Source organism: Equus caballus, chromosome 8, assembly GCF_041296265.1.
Source record: "Equus caballus isolate H_3958 breed thoroughbred chromosome 8, TB-T2T, whole genome shotgun sequence".
Lineage (NCBI taxonomy): Eukaryota > Metazoa > Chordata > Mammalia > Perissodactyla > Equidae > Equus > Equus caballus.
In genome coordinates, this window is record NC_091691.1 from 2454157 (window position 1) to 2475251 (window position 21095).

The following is a 21095-nucleotide window of genomic DNA, read 5'->3' on the forward strand; positions in this document are numbered from 1 at the left end:
CTGGGGTTTTGGGGGTTTTTTAAATTGGAGAACAGTTGAGTCCAAACGTAAGTCTTGTGAAATTTGACTCCTGGGTGTGGATGGAAGTAGGGAAGTATCAGAGTGGGGCCTTGAGGGTGGTGGACGGCGAGGAGGGTGGCCGTTACTGGCAAGGTCGATGACTTGGGTGATTGTACAAAAAGGGTGAATAAGCGAGGAGTTGGGGGAGCTCCCAACTGAGGAAGTGGTGCTGCACCTGCAGAGATGACAGGCACAGAAGACCAGAGGAAGGTATGCACCTACCGTATCCGGGGCAGTAGGGAAAACATGGACTAGATGGGGTGTGGCCAGGCAGTGGATCCTCTTTAAAGCCAAATTGAGTCACTTTGATGTAGTAGCAAGTATAAAGTGGGTTAAATAAATTAGTGTGAGAAGATGATTCAAGGATTATTCTATTTCTGGACAAAAGTCGGGGAAAAGCTACTAAAAGGATCGTTTAATATTTCTAGGATGGTCATCAATTTGGACCAGGGTGATAACAGTGGAAATGATGAAGGGAGCGTTGGACTGAGAGTTTTCAAAGGGAAAGATGATTAATTTTGGTAACAGATTTTTAGAAAAGGAATGAACGAATGAGAGCTACCAAAGGTGGCCCTAATTATTTCGACTGGGAGCTGACAACATGATGCTGCATTAATAATTGATAAACAGTACATGAAAATGTAATATTTCATTCCTATTTCTCTTACATCACAAGCCATTTGGGACTAAGAAGTATTTATAATTTAGAAGAAAAAAATAGATGTCAAAAATTTAGTGTACATTGTTTATAGGAATGACAAAAAACTGTTGAGACATATTAAGAAGAATTTCAGGAGGGATACGAATGGGTTTCAGAACTTTAGCCATATACTGACTTAAAGGTTTGAAGATAAAATGGAATATTCAGCCTCTTAAATTCAAATTATGTACAGTCCCACAGCATATAACGATGTTTCGGTCAACGGCAGACTGCATATATGTATGGCAGGGGTCCTGTGAGATTGGTATCGTGTAGCCTAGGTCTATAGTAGGCTGCACGGTCTAGGTTTGCCTAAGTGCACTCTGTTTGCACAGTGACAAAATCGCCTAGTGATGTATGACTATACTTACTTTTACAGCCCTGCCTCTAGGGAACCAACCTCTTAGAATAGTGGTCCCATAAGCAAGGGTGCCCTCAGAGTGAGTAGAGGGTGCCATGATGAGGCTAGCTCACGCTCTGCCCTTGCTGGTGTGGGGGAGAGCACTGTCTGTGCTTGTCTTTGTGTCCTAGGCAGTGGGCTGCCTGCAGGTGCCTGTGGGAGGGGCTCCGCTCTTCCTGGGTACCCCACTCACAAGCTGTAATCTTCAAGAAGGCATCTCCTGGCCTTCGTTTCCTCATCTTACAATGAAGAAGTTAGAAGAGAGGACCCTCCAGCTCTAGGAGGCTCTTCTCTGCAGCTTCTCATTGCATCCTTAGAGTTTACTCTTCTTTGATGCCTTTTAAGCTGTTTCAATGACAAAATGGGCCCGGTGTGAGCCAGAGTAAACCTTTCGCATACATTGATTGTAGTACTTACTTTTATTTTGAGCATGATGGAGATTTTTTTTTGGCTTGCGTTTTGGTGTTCATTCATATATCTTAACTTTATCATTCTCTTTTCCTGTGTTCACTGGCGTTATAACAAATTTCTTTGAACCCTTTAAACCAAAGCAGGAATCCGGTGGGCTGACATAAAACATAAAAGTATATTTCTTCAAGGCAGCAGTCTAACTGCATGTTGAAATATTTTTGTATTTTACTTTGGGTTCTGAGATAAATAAAAATTGGTGCTATTTCACTGCACCTCTCAATTAGAAAAGCTTCAGTTCTAAATGTGTACTCTTTGATTTCCTAGCACACTTTGAAGGGTGAATACAGACAAAAATCGATGTGCTGAAGAATACCAAGCTGCTTGTGACATAATAACCTGTAGGACATTTTTGGGCCAAGTGTATGGAGCATGGGGCTAGAGTCTCCACTTTACTTATAAAGTACTCACAAAAAACAGACCAAGCTTTTAAGAGTATGTTACTTGTCAAGGGGCAGGTTATTCTACCAAGCACTCTCTCTGTTTCCAGGTAGTCCTTAGTGCTCTGGTTTACTTCTAAAGTAGCTGCCAGAAGGAAGAATTTGGTACTGATTGAGAAGGGTTGAATGCCTCCCCTACTCCGTCCTGAGGGTGGTGACAAGTGTTTTTTCATTCATTGTCTGGTCTAGGGCAAGATATTTATTCTGCCTCCAAGGCAATTGGCAGTGCCCTAAAGTTTCCTATATAATTTTAAGAAATCAGTTTTATATAGCCATTGTTTTTTTTTTCCAGCTTCTATACTATGTCCATTCTGTAATAAACTCTGAAGTTCCTTGAGGGTGCAGAGCCCCTGTGTGGTTCCCTGTTCATTCCCCAACACTTACACATTGCCCAACACAGTGCTCCATAAGGAGGAGGCATTGAATGAGTGCATGAGTTTACAGAAAAGTCCCATTTTCTATGCAATGTAAAATTCTAATTACCTACAGTCAGTAAAGAGTGTACAGCTTAGCAGTAAACACATTTGAGACATTTTTGGGATGTTTTAAATGTTTATTGCCATCTGTTGTCTTATCTGCTTCCCCTGGTTTTAAGCACCTGGACGGCAGGAACTATGCCTTATAATTCTTCACCTTATATAACCTTGTCCTTTGTATTTACAATAAGTGATTTTTTTTAAAGATGAAATGATTGATGATATAAAAGGTTGGAAACAAAAATGAGTAAAATAAAACCAAAGCATAAAGATTATGGAAGGGTAAGATATTGAATGAAAGGCAGCCATGACAAGTTTCAGATGCTGCCAGTATCGGGTTGTTTTCCCCCTTCTGAGTATCCTGGAATGCATTCCATTAATTGTGAATGCATGCTGTACTGACTCTTTGCCAGTTTCCATGAGGATAACAAGTAGAATCCCTCCCTTCAGATAGCAGAAACCCCTGATAATGGTGGGTCTGTGGGGACCCTGTAAAAATTGGTAAGTAAAGTCAAATGAATGAAAAGATACATCTTGCTAATGGATGCCCACTGTGTGCATGTGTCTTGATCAAGTAGGCAAACCAGCACTGTTCTCTTCTGTTTTTTGGATTTCTGGTTTATGATGGTGCTCAAATAAAAGCTATTTCAACTTTACCTTCCTTATTTTCACTTATCAGGGAAGAAAGGAAGGACCCTCTCTCAGCATTGGCAAGGGAATATGGAGGATCGAAAAGGAATGCCTTGCTGAAGTGGTGTCAGAAGAAAACAGAAGGCTATCAGGTAACCGTATGGTTCCTTTATCCCACATGAGCAATAGCCAAACCAAGTGCTGGAGTGTCATAGCTCGCTACATATGTCACGTCAAAAGTGGTGAGTCCTATCCCAAGCTTCAGGAACACAAAGTTTACCCCGAACTTGGCTGAGTATCACTTGAATGAAATAAGTTTCTTAGCTTTCCAGAGTAGCTAATCTTTGCAATATTTTTATTCAGCTGTTATAGCACTGTCTTATTCAAGTCCTGGTTAAATGCTTTTGTTGAGGTCTCATCTGAGCCAAGAGTGAAAATATGTTTTACTTTCCATTAATATTGTAATTATTGAAGTTTTCTTTTGGCTCAGTTGTTTTTCATAGCATTTCCGTCTCCCCACTGTGCTGCCTTTGTGCCCTCATCATTTCACATCTGAACTATTTTGATAGCCTGCCCTTTCCGCCCCTGTCTGTTGTCTTTCTGTCAGTCTCTTTCTCTCTCCCTTTTTTTCTTTCAATTTTTTATTCCAGTTTTAAGTAATGTTAAATGTGGCATTTGGAGAGGCAGACCTAATTCTACACAAAATGGAAACCTCTAAAATATTTCCAGTAGGTTGCTGAAAAGTACAATTTAGATTCCCAGTGTCCTCACTTAGGATTTTAGTTACAGAGACTCTTCGCAGCCTGCAGCCAGTGTTTCTCGATTGCCATTTCCTATTTTGGTGCAGCTGCACTGAAGTACAACATGAGAAGGGAATTAGAGTTCTCTATTCTTGTCTCATCACCTCAGCCCTCATCTCACCAAAATGACATAAAAGAACTAAGCAATAACATTTTCCAACAATTTTTGTGTAAAAGACGTAATAAGGTAGTGGAGAAGCAGGTTGAGAAGATCTGCCATCAATAAATCCCTTTTGGACAAATTAGTACATCATTTCAGCAGTGATCCTCAGCTCATTTAGGATAAAAGAGCCAAGTGTATTGCAATCGACTTTCAGTTCTTAGAAAGTCAAATAGTCAACGAGGATTTGCTAAGCGTCTGTGTGTCTCCAGCTTGCATTTGATACACAGGAGACTGCTAGCGTTGATGGGGATGTAAAGCAGCCGGAACTGCTGTGCACTGGCGATGGCAATGTGAAACAGTGCTGCTGCTGTGGAAGAAAGTGTGCAGGTTACCGAGATATTAAACACAGACTGACCCTATGATCCGGCAATTCTGCTCCTCGTGTGTGTATACCTTTCCAAAATAATGAAAAACCTGAACTTGGTCAGATGTTTGTACACCTGTGTTCATAGTGGCACTAGTCAGAATAGCCAAAAGGTGGAAGCAACCCAAGTGTCCATCGACAGATGGATGGATAAACAAAATGTAGTATACCCATACAGTGGGCTATTATTCAGCCTTAAAAATGGAAAGAAATTCTAACACATGCTGCAACATGAATGAACCTTAAAGACATTATGCTAAATGAAACAAGCCATACACAAAAGGACAAATATTTTATGAGCCCACTTATGTGAGTAGTCCGATTAATAGAGACAGAAAGTAGAATGGTGGTTGCCAAGGGCTGGGTCAGGGGCTAATGGTGGGGGTAAAGAGTACAGAGTTTCCATTATGCAAGATGAAAAAGGGGCCGGCCTGCTGGTGCAGCGGTTAAGTTCACCCGTTCCGCTTCGGTGGCCTGGGGTTTGCTGGTTTGGATCCTGGGTGTGGACCTGGCACCTCTTGGCAAGCCATGCTGTGGCAGGCGTCCCCCATATAAAGTAGAGGAAGATGGGCAAGGATGTTAGCTCAGGGCCAGTCTTCCTCAGCAAAAAGAGGAGGAGTGGCAGCAGATGTAGCTTAGGGCTAATCTTCCTCAAAAAGAAAAAAGTTCTGGAGATGGATGGTGGTAATGGTTGCACAACACTGTGAATATAGTTAGTGCCACTGAGCTGTACACTTAAATATGGTTAAAATGATAAATTTTATGTATGTTTTACCATAGTAAAAAAAAAATAACTTAGAAAAAAAAGTAAATGATTGGGATACAACTAAATAGAAAATCAGCAAGGACATACAAGACTTGAACTATATACTGTATATATGAACTACATACTAACTAGACCTATAAGATAATCTGTAGAACGCTCTACCTGACAGCAGCAGAATACACATTCTTCTCAGGTGCACATAAAACAGTCTAGGATAGGCTATGTGTTAAATCATAAAACCAGTCCCAATAAATTTTAAGAGATTGAAATTATGCAGAGTACCCTTTCTGATCACAATGGAATGAAATTAGAAATTAGTAACAGAAGGAAAATTCACAACATGCCAAAACTTATGGGAAGTATTGAAAGCAGCGCTCAGAGGGAAATTCATATCTGTAAACACCTATCTTTAAAAAGAAGAAAAATATCAAATCAATAACCTAATTTTTCACATTAAGAAAGTAAAAAAAGAAGAGTAGACTAAACCCAAAGCAACCAGAGGGAGGGAAATAATAAAGTTTAGAGCAGAGGTAAAGGAAATAGAAAAATAGTAGAGAAGATCAAATGAAACCAAAAGTTAGTTCTTTGAAAAGATCAACAAACTGATAAACCTTTAGCTAGGTTGACAAAGGGAAGAAAAGAGAAAACTAAAATTACTAAAATCAGGAATAAAAGAGACATTACTAATGATCTCATAGAAATAAAAAGGAATGCTATGAACAATTATATATGCCAACAAATTGGATAACCTAGATGAAATGGACAAATTCCTAGAAATACACAAACTATCAAAATTGACTCAAGAAGAAAGAAAATCTGAATAGACATAACAACTAAAGAGATTGAGTTAGTAATCAAACACTTCCAACAAAGAGAAGCCCAGGACCAGATGGCTTCACTGGTGAATTCTACCAAACATTTAAAAGAAGAGTTAACACCAGTCTTTCTCAAACTCTTCCAAAAATAGAAGAGAGAACACTTCCTAACTCATCCTGTGAGGCCAAAATTACTCTGATAACAAAGTCAGAAAACGACATCACAGGTGAAAGAAAACTACCGACCAATATTCCTTATGCAAAAATCCTAAACAAAATACTGACAAACAAAATCCAGCCGCAAATAAAAAGAATTATACACCATGACGAAGTGAGATTTATTCCAAGAATGCAAAGTTGGTTCAACATATGAAACTTAATCAATGTGTAATACACCATATCAATAGAATAGAGGGAAAAAACACAAAATCATCTCAGTAGATGCAGATTTGACAAAATTCAAAACCCATTCATGATAAAAACACTTAAACTAGATAGAGATAGAAGAGAACTTTCTCAACCTGTTCAAGGGCCCACAAGGAAAACTCACAGCTAACATCATACTTAATTGTGAAAGGCTCGATGCTTTCCCCTTAAGATCAGAAACAGGAAAGAATGTTCACTCTCACTATTTAAAATTCAACATTTTAACTGGAAGTTCTAGTGAGGGCAGTTGGGCAAGAGAAAGACATAAAAGGCATTGAAAAGTAAGTAAAACTATTTTTGTCTGCAGATGACATGATTGATACCTTAAAGAATTTACATAAAAACTGTTAGAAGTAATAAACATTCAGCAAAGCTGCAGGATACAATGTCAATTTACAAATCACTTTGCATGAAAATTCTAAAAAATGAAATTGACGACACTTCTGTTTATAATAGCATCAAAAAAAATAAAATACTTAGAAATAAGTTTTACTAAGGGGGTACAAGGCTCGTACACTGAAAACTATGAAACATTACTGAAAGAAAATCTAAGTAAATGGAAAGACATCCCTTGTCCATGGATTGGAAGTTTTGACACGTGCTACAGTATGGGTGAACCTTGAAAATATGCCAGGCGAAAGAAGCCCAACACAAAACTCCAGCCTGAAGGACTTTGATACTCCAGACCTGAAAGCAGGTATGAAACCGATACTCTCAGCTTTGCTTAGTGGCTGGAACGTCAATGCCGGTGGCTACAAGTTTAATCTGGGACTGAAGTCTCAGGCATAAATTGATACTGCGTAATCTCTTAATTTTTTTTCTTTTAGAGCATTTTTTTATTGAAATCTACTTCACATAAGGTACAATTCACCCATTTAAAATGTACATTTTAGTGGTTTTTAGTGTATTCAAAGAGTTGTGCAACCATCATCAAAATCAATTTTAGAGTATTTTCATCAATCCAAAAAGAAATCCTGTACCCATTAGCAATCTCTCCTCATTAGCTGTAGGCAACCCCTAATCTTCATTCTAGCCCTACAGAGTTGCCTGTTCTAGACACTTCCTATAAATGGAGTTGTACAATGTGTGGCTCTTTGTGACTGGCTTCTTTCATTTAGCATAATATTTTCAAAGTTTGTCCATGCTGTGAATACTCCTTTTTATGACCAAATAATATTCCATTGTATGGATATATACCGCATTTTGTTACCCATTCATCTGTTGATGGACATTACGGTTGTTTTGGCTGTTACATATAATGCTGCTGTGAATGTGGTATTCAAGTTTTTACATGGACATAAGTAATTTTCTCATCTTCCTGTCCATCTTCTATTCTGCTTCCAAAATAGCTTGAAATTATGATCTTCTTATATCTCTTTAAGCTGCTTCCCTTTTGCCATTCAGTTAAAGTCCAAGGGGAACAAGGCCTCTTATGATTGATCTGGCCCCTATGTAGCCTTATTGACTCCTCCTGCTTCTTAGGAAATCCTCAGTCTCACCTTGGCCCCAAATGCCCACCATCCTTTCATTCCACCTTTCCATCTGAGGAGTCTCTGCTCTTTCAGCTCAGAAGTTAGCATCTATTTTGCCCCTGCTCCATCTCTGCAAGGGTTCATCCCGTGCACGTGCCCCTCCTCCCGACTCCCTCCTCACAGAGCCCATGGAGCAAAGTTCTTCCTTGACTGGAACTCAGTCCAGAACAGAATGTTTTCTGTATTTCAGAGCATTTTCTTTGGGGGTCTTTGCATCTGTAATTCATTTTCCCTCTTTTCCCAAATCACAAAGGATATATCATAAGGGTATCAGAGTTGTCAGTTGGCTTGTCTGTCTTGCTTTCTAGAGTGTAGCCCCTTAGAAGGGCCTGTCTTTGCCTCCTCAGCAACTAGAATAAGGCTCAGCACATGGCAGAGCTGAGTAACTGTCTGAACCTGTATATTGAACATAATGGAATACGTTGGAGGGTCATCTTTAGAACAGTGGTTCTCAAATTTGTATGTAAAAACTTGTGAAGATCATGGGAAAAGTGCCTGTTCTGAGAACCACTCCTAAAGATTTGTGGTTCAAGAGGTATAAAGTGAGACCCTGGAATCTCCATTTTTACAGCACTGCAAGTAATCCATAGACCACACTGAGAATCATACATAGAGTAGTGATTAAGACCTTGGACTTGAGTGTCAGGTAAGGTTTGAATGTCAGCTCTGCCCCTTAATTTTGTGGCCTTATGCAAATTACTTAGCCTCTTTGAGCCTCAGTTTCCTCTTCTGTAAAATGGAAAAGTAACTGAGGCAATCATGCACATTTCCTCGCTTATACTACATGTCTAATAGATTTTTTTTTTTGATGAGGAAGATTGGCCCTGAGCTAACATCTGTGCCAGTCTTTCTCTATTCTGTATGTGGGATGCCACCACAGCATGGCTTGATGAGCAGTGTGTAGGTCTGCACCCGGGATCAAACCCGCGAACCCCAGGCCGCCGAAGCGGAGTGCACAAACTTAACCACTATGCCACCAGGCTGGCCCCTAATAGATTTTTAAATTATTATTTTCTTCTATGTTATTGGATGTCCTCTTGTAACATAAGCTTTAAATGTTCCTTGACTACCACTTAAATTGAGTAATTTTAGATAATTGTATAGTACCTCCCCCTTAATTATGGAACTTTGCCAAGCATCAAGTGGATTGAATAATTAAATAATCAAGTTATTGGGGTAGTTTAAGCATTGTATCAGTGATTTAACTAAATGTCTCTTCGTTCCTTCCCACTTAAATTGTCTGATTCTGTGATTTTAAGGTAAATTGTGTTAGGTTAAAAAAAATATACACAGGGGCCGGCCCAGTGGCACAGTGGTTAAGTGCGCACGTTCCGCTTCTTGGTGGCCCGGGGTTCGCCGGTTCAGATCCCGAGTGCAGACATGGCACTGCTTGGCAAAAGCCATGGTGTGGTAGGCGTCCCACATATAAAGTAGAGGAAGATGGGTGTGGATGTTAGCTCAGGGCCAGTCTTCCTCAGCAAAAAGAGGAGGATTGGCAGTAGTTAGCTCAGGGCTAATCTTCCTCAAAAAAAAAAAAATACACAAATCAATTACTTAAGAACTTAATTTAAATTTTTTTTCATTTACTGGGTGCTTAGAATGCAGAAGGAAATATAATGCAAAACAGTAAATTTAACATCCATAAAGAAAAGTTTTTGTACACTCGACAGACTTGTGCTACAAACCCAGTTTCCCCCTTACTTCCTACGGATGCTTCTATAATGATGTGTATGTATGGCTTTTTTGTTTGTCTGGTTTCTGTTTCCTGTGAGACAGATGTCTGTTTTTGCTATTTAAAAGTAGATAGGATGCTGGTTCTTTTATTTCAAGGTCTGGGAGTTAAAATTGGACAGTCTGAAATGCATCATCTTTTTAACCTGAAAGATGTATCTGATAGAGCTCTCAATTTGTCAAGAGCCATATAAGAAGTGCCAGAGCCTTTTCCTTATCTAGCTGTAAATGAGCATACCCATCCTTTGGAGCCAGCAGTTTGGGACCAATCATTTGGTCTCTGACTACTCACAGTCTGCAGGGTGAGGCAGTTTGTGACATTTGACTAGCTCACTAGAGCAGGAGCTGTTACGTGACACTTAGCACATACTGCTCTCTCAGGCCCCACATGCATCATCACTGCCCCGACCGCGCGTGCTTTATGTCGTTGGAGCTGTCTCATCAACAGAGATGGATTCCCTAATACCGTATCATCTTCCTCTGGCTCTCTTAAGAGTCATCCTAAGATAATTGTGCTAATCGTTGTAATTTCATTAACCCTCCATTACAAAACAAGCCCTGTGAGTTTGCTTTTATCTAACAAATAGATTTTTCTCTTTTAAATTGTGCCCTGTCACTCACTGTTCATTGAAGTTTTAGAATACTAGAGTATTACAGTTGAAAGGACCTTGACGTTCTGATTTCCTGACGTTCAGGTTTACAAATATGGCCTGGTGGCATAGCACCTAAGTTCACATGCTCCGCTTCGGTGGCCTAGGGTTTGCCAGTTGGGATTCCCGGTGTGGGCCTACTCACGGCTCATGAAGCCAGGCTGTGGCAGGCGTCCTACATATAAAAAAAATAGAGGAAGGTGTGCACAGACGTTAGCTCAGGGCCAGTCTTCCTCAGCAAAAAGAGGAGGATTGGCGGCGGATGTTAGCTCAGGGCTAATCTTCCTCAAAAAAACAAAAACAAAAGAAATGAAAAAACAAATGTGGGACTGAAACCCCCCACAAAGATAAGTGACTACCTCACAGCTACATCGTGAGTCCATGGCATTACATAAACAACCTTTGGAACTATTGCCTTAAGGATTAACTCTGCTTTTTTTTTTTTAAATCGGTGCCTCAGTTTCTACACAATTACATTTTTAAATTTAAATTTAAGTGTGCAGTTAACTCTAATAATTCTTAGGTCTTATAGAGAGAACTGATCATCTGCCCTGTGCCGTCACCTCTGTGATTTCTCCTTCCCGGGGGCGGCTACTTTCAATTCTTTGGTCTGTTACTTCAGAGATTGACAGTACCAGATTGATAATACAGGAGTAACCAGGTGAAAGGGAAAATAGTTTATACTGTCAGTAAATTTTTCTTTGGTTCTAAATTTTACATTTAATAGCTTCCGTTGTTTCATTGTTTTCTTGTTCTGGAAAAACCCAACTGAATGTAATCAAGGAGGCTCTGAGGTTAATTTAAGAGAGCTTTTCTTTGGATGAAAAATCTCATTGTTTTCTGATAAAATGCCAGACCTAGAAATGGATTAGTTAGTCCAAAGGATAATGAAATCACTTAATCTAGTACAGAATAGTTTAATAAATGAACAAAACCTTTTAGTACTGCCTGCGGTAATTTAATCTCAAATAAGCATTAAGAATGCAGTTTTATTGGCGGATTTGCTCATTAGTGCTTGGGCCGAAGAAGAAAAGGTTGTACCTTTCTTAGTAGAAATTAGTGGAATCAGAAGAATTGATGGACTTGAATGATTTAGAAGTGGTATTTTTACGTACTATGCTTTATTTGCATTCTAGCAATTTTTCCTAATAGAAAAATTAAGTTACCAAATACATCCTAAGCTGTGCCAGATAGTGTGCTCGGTGTTAATCAGAAATCAGGATATAAAAAGGTAGCTCCTGTTCTCAGGAAGTTTGTGGACTAGTCAGTAAAATACACATCAGCAATTAAAACTCAATCTGGGCTTCTGTTTATGGTTATGATAGAATATCAAACCAAACTCTGCTGAGAACTACTATAAAAGTTGTTTAAAATACAAAAAAAAAATAAATCTTTGAAGGCTCTGGGGACTCACCAAGGCAGCCAGGACAAATCTGGCAGGACCCAGCAGCGCAGGGAGAAAGAAAACGCGTTGCGTTGAGCCCCATATCTACCCCTGCTCTCTTAAACCCCTGGAGCCTTTGCCAACTCCTGGCATGGGGCAGAGACCAAACAGAAAGCAGTGGTTCAGAGCTTGTTTCAGAATCACCGAGTTGGGAGACTGAAATCTGAACTCAGAGCTACTAAGGCAGCCAGAATTTGAGCATCCTAAATCCCAGGGAAAAGACAGTCTCAGAGTAGGGAAGTCTACAACTGACTGAGCTTTTGCTCTCAGGGTATTTGTCACATTCTGAGCCGTGTGGAGGTAGATTTAGAGAAATTTAGAGATTTATTAGAAAGCTGCTGCCAGGAGGATAAAAACTTAAGCACAGGTTTTGTTCTCACAGTACTAGGGAGACAAAATTAGAGATCAAGGCCAGCCACAGAGGAGTGATCCTGGCAAACAGCCAGGATTTGAGTAGAGACCTCTAAAGAACTATGCCTTACAAGTAAGGGTTGGCTGGAAGGGATCAGCTTGAAATTCAGCTTCAGAGCTTTCACTGATTGGCTCAAGGTGATCAGCCCTAACTTTAGGTGGCTGCCAGAAGAAACTTAAAACCTCTGGAAGGAGATGACATCATTCAGCCCCTTACACTCTGATACACAGTCTTGCATTCCATCGGAAATACCGGCATGCCAATAAATATGATCAAATGACTGAAAATCAAGGGAAATAACAATAGGCAAGAACTTCAGGTGATCCAGATACTGGAACTCTCAGGCCTTTAGAATAACTGATTAATGTGTTCAAGAAAATAGATGAAGAAAAAACCCAAAAACCAAAATAGATGGAGAGAATTTTACCAGAGAACTGGAATCTATAAAATAGAATCAAATGGAAATTTTAAAACAAAAAAAAATAATAGCTGAAATTAGGAACTCCAATACATGTATTTAACAGTACACTAGACACAATAAAGATTTGTGGATTGGAGGATTGATTAGCTAAAAATGTCCATAATGAAGCACTAAAAGATGAAAGGATAAAAATACGTAAGACCATACAGACACATGTAGCACAATAGAAGGTTTAACATATGTGTAATTGGAATCCCAGGAGAGGGAAGGATGGAAGTGTCATAGTAAAACTGCTGAAAGCAAAGTCAGTGAGAAAAATCATAAAATAGAGAAAAAAGATATTAGCTTCAGCGAAGTAGTGATAAGATTGGCAGCTGACTTCTCCATAGATCAGCAAAATCAGAATTTGTCACCAGCAGGCCCACTCTGAACAAAAAAAGGGAAATTTTTTGAGCAGAAAGAAAATAATCCCACAGGGAAACAAAATTGCGGGAAGGAATAAAAAGCAATGGAAAGAATAAGTATATGAATAAGTATAAATGAATATTGACTGCGTGGTATAATAAAAATGTCCTGTTTAAAGATATATTTAGGTTAAAAATATAAGACAAAACGTCTCAAGAGGTTGGTGGGTCAGTAAATGTAATTAACATGTTGTAAGGTCCTTGTATTGTCCAGAAAGTTATAAAATTCTTAATTTATGGTGTGTATTAATAAGGGTCACATGCTATAAATCTCTAGGGCTGCACAGTCATGATACAGTGGCCATTGACTGCATGTGATTGTTGAGAACTTAAAATGTGGCGAGTCTGGGGCCAGCCCCAGTGGCCTCGTGGTTAAATTTGGCGCGCTCCACTTTGGTGGCCTGGGTTCATTTCCCAGGCACAGACCTACACCACTCATCTGTCGGTGGCCATGCTGTGGTGGCTGCTCACATAGAAAAAGAGGAAGATTGGCAGTGGATGTTAGCTCAGAACAGATCTTCCTCAGCAAAAACAAAACAACAGAAAAAATATGGCTAGTCTGAATTGAGATGTGCTCTAATTGTAAAATATACACCAGATTTTGAAGATAGTATGGAAAAAAATAATGTAAAATATCCCATTTTAAAAAAATGGATGCATATTGAAATGATCATGTTTTAATATAGTAGGTTAAATAAGATATTAATATTATGTGTCTTTTTATGTGGCTGCTGGAAATTTTAAAATTATATATGATGACAACTAAAACAGTAAAAAAATGGAAAATTAAGATGCTAATAGAAGGGGGAAATGAGATAATGACAAATACTCGATTAATCCAAAAGAAGGCAAGAAAGGAGAGAAAAGGAACAAAGCACTAAAAATACAGTAGTAAATTTAAACCCAAATATATTACAATTGCACTATATGTAAATAGACTGAATATTCCATTAAAGGATAAAGAGTTTTGGGTTATAAGCAGCAAACCCAACCATGTTTTGCATACAAAAGACACACTTTAAATGGAAAGACTGAAGATAAAAGAATGGAAAAAGATACATACTATGCAAACACTAATGCAAAGCTGGGAGAGCTATACTAACTTCAGACAAAGTGCACGTCCAGCAAGATATGTTACTGAAGATGCAGGGGGCATTTCATTATGATGGAAGAATCGGAACAACTACAACAGTCAAGTCAGTCTCAGGAAACAAAGTTGGCAGACTTACACTGCCCACTAAGAGACTTCACGGGCACTCAGGGCATCCTGAGGTTGTGTGCGTCTAACATAGCCCCAAAGAACATAAAGCGAAAACCGACAGACCTAAAAGGAGACAGAGACAGGCCCTCAGTCAGACTTAGAGATTTGAACACACCTCTTTCAGTAACTAATAAAAAGCAAACAGGAAATTTCAGTAGAGCTGTAGAAGATTTGAGTGACACTGTTAACTAGTTTGTCCTGACAGCTGTAAAATGCTGCACCAGACAACTGCAGACCGCACATTTCTTTCAACTGGCCACAGGATGTTTATCAAAATTGGCCGTATGCTGAGCCTTATAACAAGTCTCAGATAATTTCAAAGAATTAAAATCTTTCAGAGTAAGTTCTCAAAATGAAAGGATAAATATGATCTGATCTCAATAGGTGTAGTAAAAGCATTTGATAAAATTCAGCAACTGTTCATTATTTAAAAAAAACAAAGGAAGAAATTTCTAACAAACCAGGGATAGAGGGAACTTTCCTTAGTCTAATAAAGGGTATCAAGAAAAAAATCTATAGTAGACATCAAGCTTAATGGTAACATTGAAAGCTTTCTTCAGGAGAGGAGGAAAGCAACAAGACTGTCTGGTCCCCCCCGCTTCTCTTCAGCATTGTATTGAAAGTCCTAGCCAAGGCAGTAAGACAGAAAGAGAAATAAAAGGTGTAATGACTGGAAAGAAAAAAATAAAACTCTTTATTCATAAATGTAATTATGATGTCGAAAATCCTAACAAAGCTGCAAATAAAATACTAGAATTAATGACAAATAATTGAAAAAAATTAAACATCTAATTTTTATTAACATTTAAAAATCAAGAACATAGAATAAATCTAATGAGAGATGTATAGAACAGAGAAAAACATAAAATATAATTGTAAGAAATTAAAGAAGACCTAAGTAAATGGCATGATATGCCAAATTCATTGATTGGAGGAGCAGATAATCTATAAAGTAAATGTAATCCCAGTCAGAATGCCAGCACGGTTTTCTTTCTTTTTTTTACATGGAAATTGACAAGCTGATTAAAACATTTTTATGGAAATCCACGTGGCCAGATGGCCCAGGCAGTCTTGGAAAACAAAGTTGGAGGACTTACACTGTCTGCTAAGAAGACTTCACAGGCACTTCATTGAAAAAGGATATCCAGTGGCCAATAAACAGCTGAAAAAGTGCTCAAATCATTAATCATCAAGGAAATACATATTAAAACCACAGTGAGATAATACTACAGCAGATTAGATGCACAGAAAATGCATCATTTTAAAGCTGATAACACCTAGCGTTGAGAAGGAAGTAGAACAATAGGAACAGTAGACGTTACTGATGGATTGTGGAGCGTTCGAGCACTTTGGAACATTGGAGGTAGCTGTTGAAGCGGGATATTCACGTATCAGAGGAGCAAGCGGTTTCACTCCCAGGTGTAAACCCAGCAGAAGTACATACGTGTGTTCACCAAATGACACGTATGAAATCATTTACAGTCTTGGTAAGAGTCAAAAACTGAAGACAACCCAAATATTCATCAAGAATGAATGGATAGATAGCCTGTGATGTCTAGCGTACTGTATTGAAACACAAAAGAGCAAACTACTGCAGCATGGATGAATCTCACAAACAGAATACTGAGCAGAAGCAGCCAGATTGAGAGTACAAGCTGTGCGATGCAACTTAATTGAAGCCCCTAAAGTGGCAGGGTTGGTCTATTAATCTGGTGGTGGTTACAGCAGAGGTTACTCAGAATAGTGGTTTGTTTTAGAAGGGCCAAGGGAGGCTTCTTGGGTTGTAAGTACTAGGTAGCTAGTACTCATGAATACGAAAAATGGAAAAAATGTTTCATCATATTTTCTACATAGACAATTTGGCCATCTATAACTGAAGACAGTTTTAATTCTTCCTTTACAATCTAGATACTTTTTCTTCCTTTTTCTTGACTTATTGTACTGGCTGACAACTGCAGTACAATGTTGAATAGAAGTCATGGGAGCAGATATCCTTGTCTTATTTCTGATCTTAGGGCAGGGGTCAGCAAATTTTTTTCTTAAGTGACCAAACAGTAAATATTTTAGACTTTGTGGGTCACAAGTCTCTATTGCAACTGTTCAACTCTGCTGTTGTACCTCGAAATTAGCCATAGGTAATATGCAAATGAATCAGCGTGGCTGCGTTTCAATCAAAATTGGCAGGCGGGCCGTCATTTTCTGACCCCTTTCTTAGAGGGGAAGCATTCAGTCTTAAGCATACTGTTAGCTGTAGGTTTTGTCAATGGCTTTAATCAGGCTGAGAAATTTCCCTTCTATTCCTAGATTGCTGAGAGCTTTTATCAGGAATAGATGCCAGATTGTTTCAAATGCTTTTTCTGCATCTGTTGAGATGTTCATATAGTTTTTCTTTTGAGTTTGTTAATATGGAGAATTACATTCATTTATTTACTTTTAAAAATATTTTTATTGTGGTAAAATACACATAACATAAAATTTACCATCTTAACCATTTCTAAGTGTGCAGTTCAGTGGTATCTCATTGTAGTTTCGATTTGCATTTTCCTAGTGATTAGTGATGTTGAGCATCTTTTCATGTGCTAGTGGCCGTTGGTATATCTTCTTTGGAGAAACGTCAGTTCAAGTCCTTTGCCTGAAGTTTTTGATTAGAGTTGTATGATTTTTTATTGTTAAGTTGTGGAAGTTCTCTATATAGTCTCGATATTAATCCCTTATCAGATATATGATTTGCAATTATTTTCTTCCATTCTGTGAGTTACTCTTGCAAAGTCCAGTTTGTCTATTTTTTCATTTATTGCTTGTGCTTTTGGTGTCATATCCAAGAAATCATCACCAAATCTAATGTTCTACAACTTTTGCCCTGTGTTTTTTTCTAAGAGTGTTATAATTTTAGGTTTTATGTTTAGGTCTTGATCCTTTTTTTTTTTTTTTTAAAGATTGGCACCTGAGCTAACAACTGTTACCAATCTTCTTTTTGTTTCTTTGTTTTTTTCTGCTTTTTCTCCCCAAATCCCCCCAGTATATAGCTGTATATTTTAATTGTGGGTCTTTCTAGTTGTGGCATGTGGGACGCCACCTCAGCATGACCTGACGAGTGGTGCGATGTCTGTGCCCAGGATCCAAACCAGCAAAACCCTGGGCCACTGAAGTGGAGCGTGAGAACTTAACCACTTGGCCCCAGGGCCAGCCCCTATCCTTGATCTATTTTGAGTTAATTTTTGTATATGATGTAAGGTAAGGGTCCAACTTAATTTTTTGCCTATGCATATCCAGTTTTCCCAGCACCATTTTGTTGAAAAGACTGTCCTTTCCCCATTGAATAGTCTTGCCACCCTTGTCAAAAACCATTTACATTTATTTATTTTTATTTTATTCTTTTTTTTTTTCTGCTTTATCTCCCCAAACCCCACCCTGTACATAGTTGTATATCTTAGTTGCAGGTCCTTCTAGTTGTGGGATGTGGGATGCCACCTCAGCGTGGCCTGATGAGTAGTGCCATGTCCGCGCCCAGGATCTGAACCCTGGGCCACCGCAGCAGAGCACGCGAACTTAACCACTCAGCCACAGAGCCGGCCCCTACATTTATTTATTTTTAAATAGATAAATAACCTCATCATTTATTTCCAGTCTCTCTGTTCTATTCCATTGGTATATATGTCTGTCCTTATACCATTACCACACTGTTTTGATTACAGTAGCTATGTAGTAAGTTCTGAAATCAGGAAGTGTGAGTCCTCCAGCTTTGTTCTTTTTTGAGATTGTTTTGGCTATTTGGGGTCCCTTGAGATTCCATATGAATTTTAGGATGAGTTTTTCTATTTCTACAAAAAATTTCATTGGAATTTTGATAGGTTGAGTTGAATATGTAGATTGCTGTAGGTAATATTACATTCACAATATTGAGTCTTCCAATCCATGAACATGGGATGTCTTTCCATTTATTTGTATTTTCTTTAATTTCTTTCTGCAATGTTTTGTATTTCTTATTGTAGAAATCTTTCACCTCCTGGGTTAAATTGATTCCTAAGTTTTTAGGGTTTTTTTTGATGCTGTTGTAAATGGACTTGTTTTGTAATTTCCTTTTCAGATTGTTTATTGTTAGTGTATAGAAATGCAACTGGTTTTGTGTGTTGACTTTGTATCCTCCTGCTTTGATGAATTCATTTATTAGCTTTAACAGTTTTTTTGTGGAATTTTTAGGGTTTTTTGCATATAAGATCATATGATCTGCAGAGATCATTTTACTTCTTCCTTTCCATTTTTGAATGCCTTTTATTTCTCTTTCTTGCCTAATTGCTCTGGCTAGAACTTCCAGTACTGTTTTGAATAGAAATGATGAAAGTGGACGTCCTTGATTTGTTCCTAATCTTAGAGTAAAAGCTTTCAGTCTTTTACCACTGAGTATGTTGTTTGCTGGGGGGGGGGTTTCAGATATGGCTTGTATTACATTGAGATAGTTTCCTTCTATTCCTAGTTTATTGAGTGTTTTTATCATGAAAGGGTGTTGAATTTTGTCGACTGCTTTTTCTGCATCAGTTGAGTGCTTGTGTGGTTTTTTTCCCTTCATTCTATTAATGTGGTATATTATATATTAATTGATTTTCATATCTTGAAGCATCCTTACATTCCAAGAATAAATCCCACTTGGTCATGGTGAATGATCCTTTTAATACGCTGCTGAATTTGGTTTGCTAGTATTCTGTTGAGGATTTTTGCATCAGTATTCATAAGGAATGTTTTTTTTTCTTGTTGTGTCTTTGTCTGACTTTTGTATGAGGGTACTGTTGGCTTCATAGAATGAGTTAAGATGTATTCGCTTCTCTTGGGTTTTTGGAAAAAGTTTGGGAAGGATTGGTGTTATTTCTTCTTTAAATGTTTAGTAGAATTCACCAGTGAAGCCGTTCAGGTCCTGAGCTTTTCTTTGTCAGGAGGCTTTTGATTACAGATTTAATCTCTTTACTAGGTGAAGGTCTGTTCAGATTTTCTATTTCTTTATAATTCAGTCTTGGTAGGTTTTGTGTTTCTAGGAATTTGTCCATTTCATTTAGGTTATCCAATTTGTTGGCAAACAATTGTTTATAGTTCTCTCTCATAACCCTTTTCATTTTTGTAGAATCGGTAGTAATGTCCTCACTTTCATTTCTGATTTTAGTAATTTGAGTGTTCTCTCTCTCTTTCTTAGTCTCTAGCTATAAATTTGTCAAGTTTGTTGATCTTTTCAAAGAACCAACTTTTGGTTTCATTGATTTTTCTCTGTTTTTCTGTTCTCTATTTTGTTTATCTCTGTTCTGATCTTTATTATTTCATTCTTTTTGCTAGCTTTGTTTAATTTGTTCTTTTTCTAGCTCCTTAAGATATAAAGTTAGTTTGTTGATTTGAGATCTTTCTTATTTCTTAATGTGTAAGAGTTTATAGCTATAAATTTCTCCTTTAATGTTGCTTTTGCTGTGCCACATAAGTTTTATGTTGTGTTTTAATTTTCATTTTGTCTCTAATTATTTTCTAATTTTCCTTGTGATTTCTTCTTTGATTCTGTTGGTTGTTTAAGATGATTTATTTTTGAATGTGAAACCAGCTTTGCATTCCTGGGACAAACTCCACTTGGTTATGATGTATTATCCTTTTTCTATATTGCTGGATTCAGTGTATTAAAATTTTGTTTAGACTTTTTGCCTCTGTGTTTATGAGGAATATTGGTCTAAAGTTTTCTTTGTTTATAATGTCTTTACCAGGATTTGTTATTAGAGTAATGTTGACCTCATAGAATGAGTTGGTAAGAATTCTCTTCTTTAGTCTTCTGGAAAACTTTACATACAATTGATATTATTTCTTTCTTTAAACATTTGGTAGAATTCCCCAGTGATGTCATCTGGGCCTGGAGTTTTGTTTGTGAAAAAGTTTTTAACTACAAATTCAATTTTTTTAATAGATGCTTCTTGAGTGAGATTTGGTTGTTTGTGTCTTTCAAGGAATCTCTCCATTTCACCCAAGTTGTTGAATTTATTGGCATAAAGTTGTTCATAATACTCCTTTATTTTCCTTTAGATATTTGTAGAATCTGAAGTGTTGCTTTTGCTCTCATTCCTGATATTGCAATTTGTAGTCTCTCTTTTTGCCTGATTAATCTGGCTAAAAGTTTATTAAATTTATCTTCTCAGTGAACCAGTTTTTTTAGTTTCTTTATTTATTGTTTTCATTTCTCCATTTCATTCTATTTTCAGATCTGTATTCTGGTCTTTATTTTATTTATTTTTAAGAGACTGATTTTGTTTTTATTGAAGTATAGTTGACATACAATATTGTATTAGTTTCAGGTGTACAACACAGTGACTCACCATTTATTTACATTACAAAATAATCGCCCTGATAAGACTGGTAAGCATTTGTGGTCATACAAAGTTATTACAATATTGTTGACTATATTCCCTGTGCTAGACATTACATCTCTGTGACTTACTTATTTTCTGACTGGAATTTTGTACCTCTTATCTCCTTCACCTCTTTTGCCCTTCCGCCCACCGCCTCCTCTCTGGCAACCACCAGTTTGTCCTCTGTATCTATGAGTCTGTTTCTGTTTCTTTTTGGTTTGTTCATTTGTTTTGGTTCTTTTTAGATTCCACATATAAGTGAAATCATATGGTATTCTTATTTCTCTGTCTGGCTTATTTCACT

The 21095-nt window shown here is 37.8% G+C and overlaps 1 protein-coding gene across 8 annotated transcripts in view; it reads left to right on the plus strand.

Moving 5' to 3' along the window:
* Positions 1 to 21095, plus strand: part of SPECC1L (sperm antigen with calponin homology and coiled-coil domains 1 like) — a 136088-nt gene that overhangs the window by 87639 nt on the left and 27354 nt on the right. For all 8 annotated transcript variants that reach the window (XM_023646701.2, XM_070276027.1, XM_023646697.2 and 5 more), the window contains one exon: positions 3224 to 3326. In XM_023646701.2, coding sequence (XP_023502469.1) covers positions 3224 to 3326 — 103 coding nt within the window. The remainder of the gene's footprint in view (positions 1 to 3223; positions 3327 to 21095) is intronic.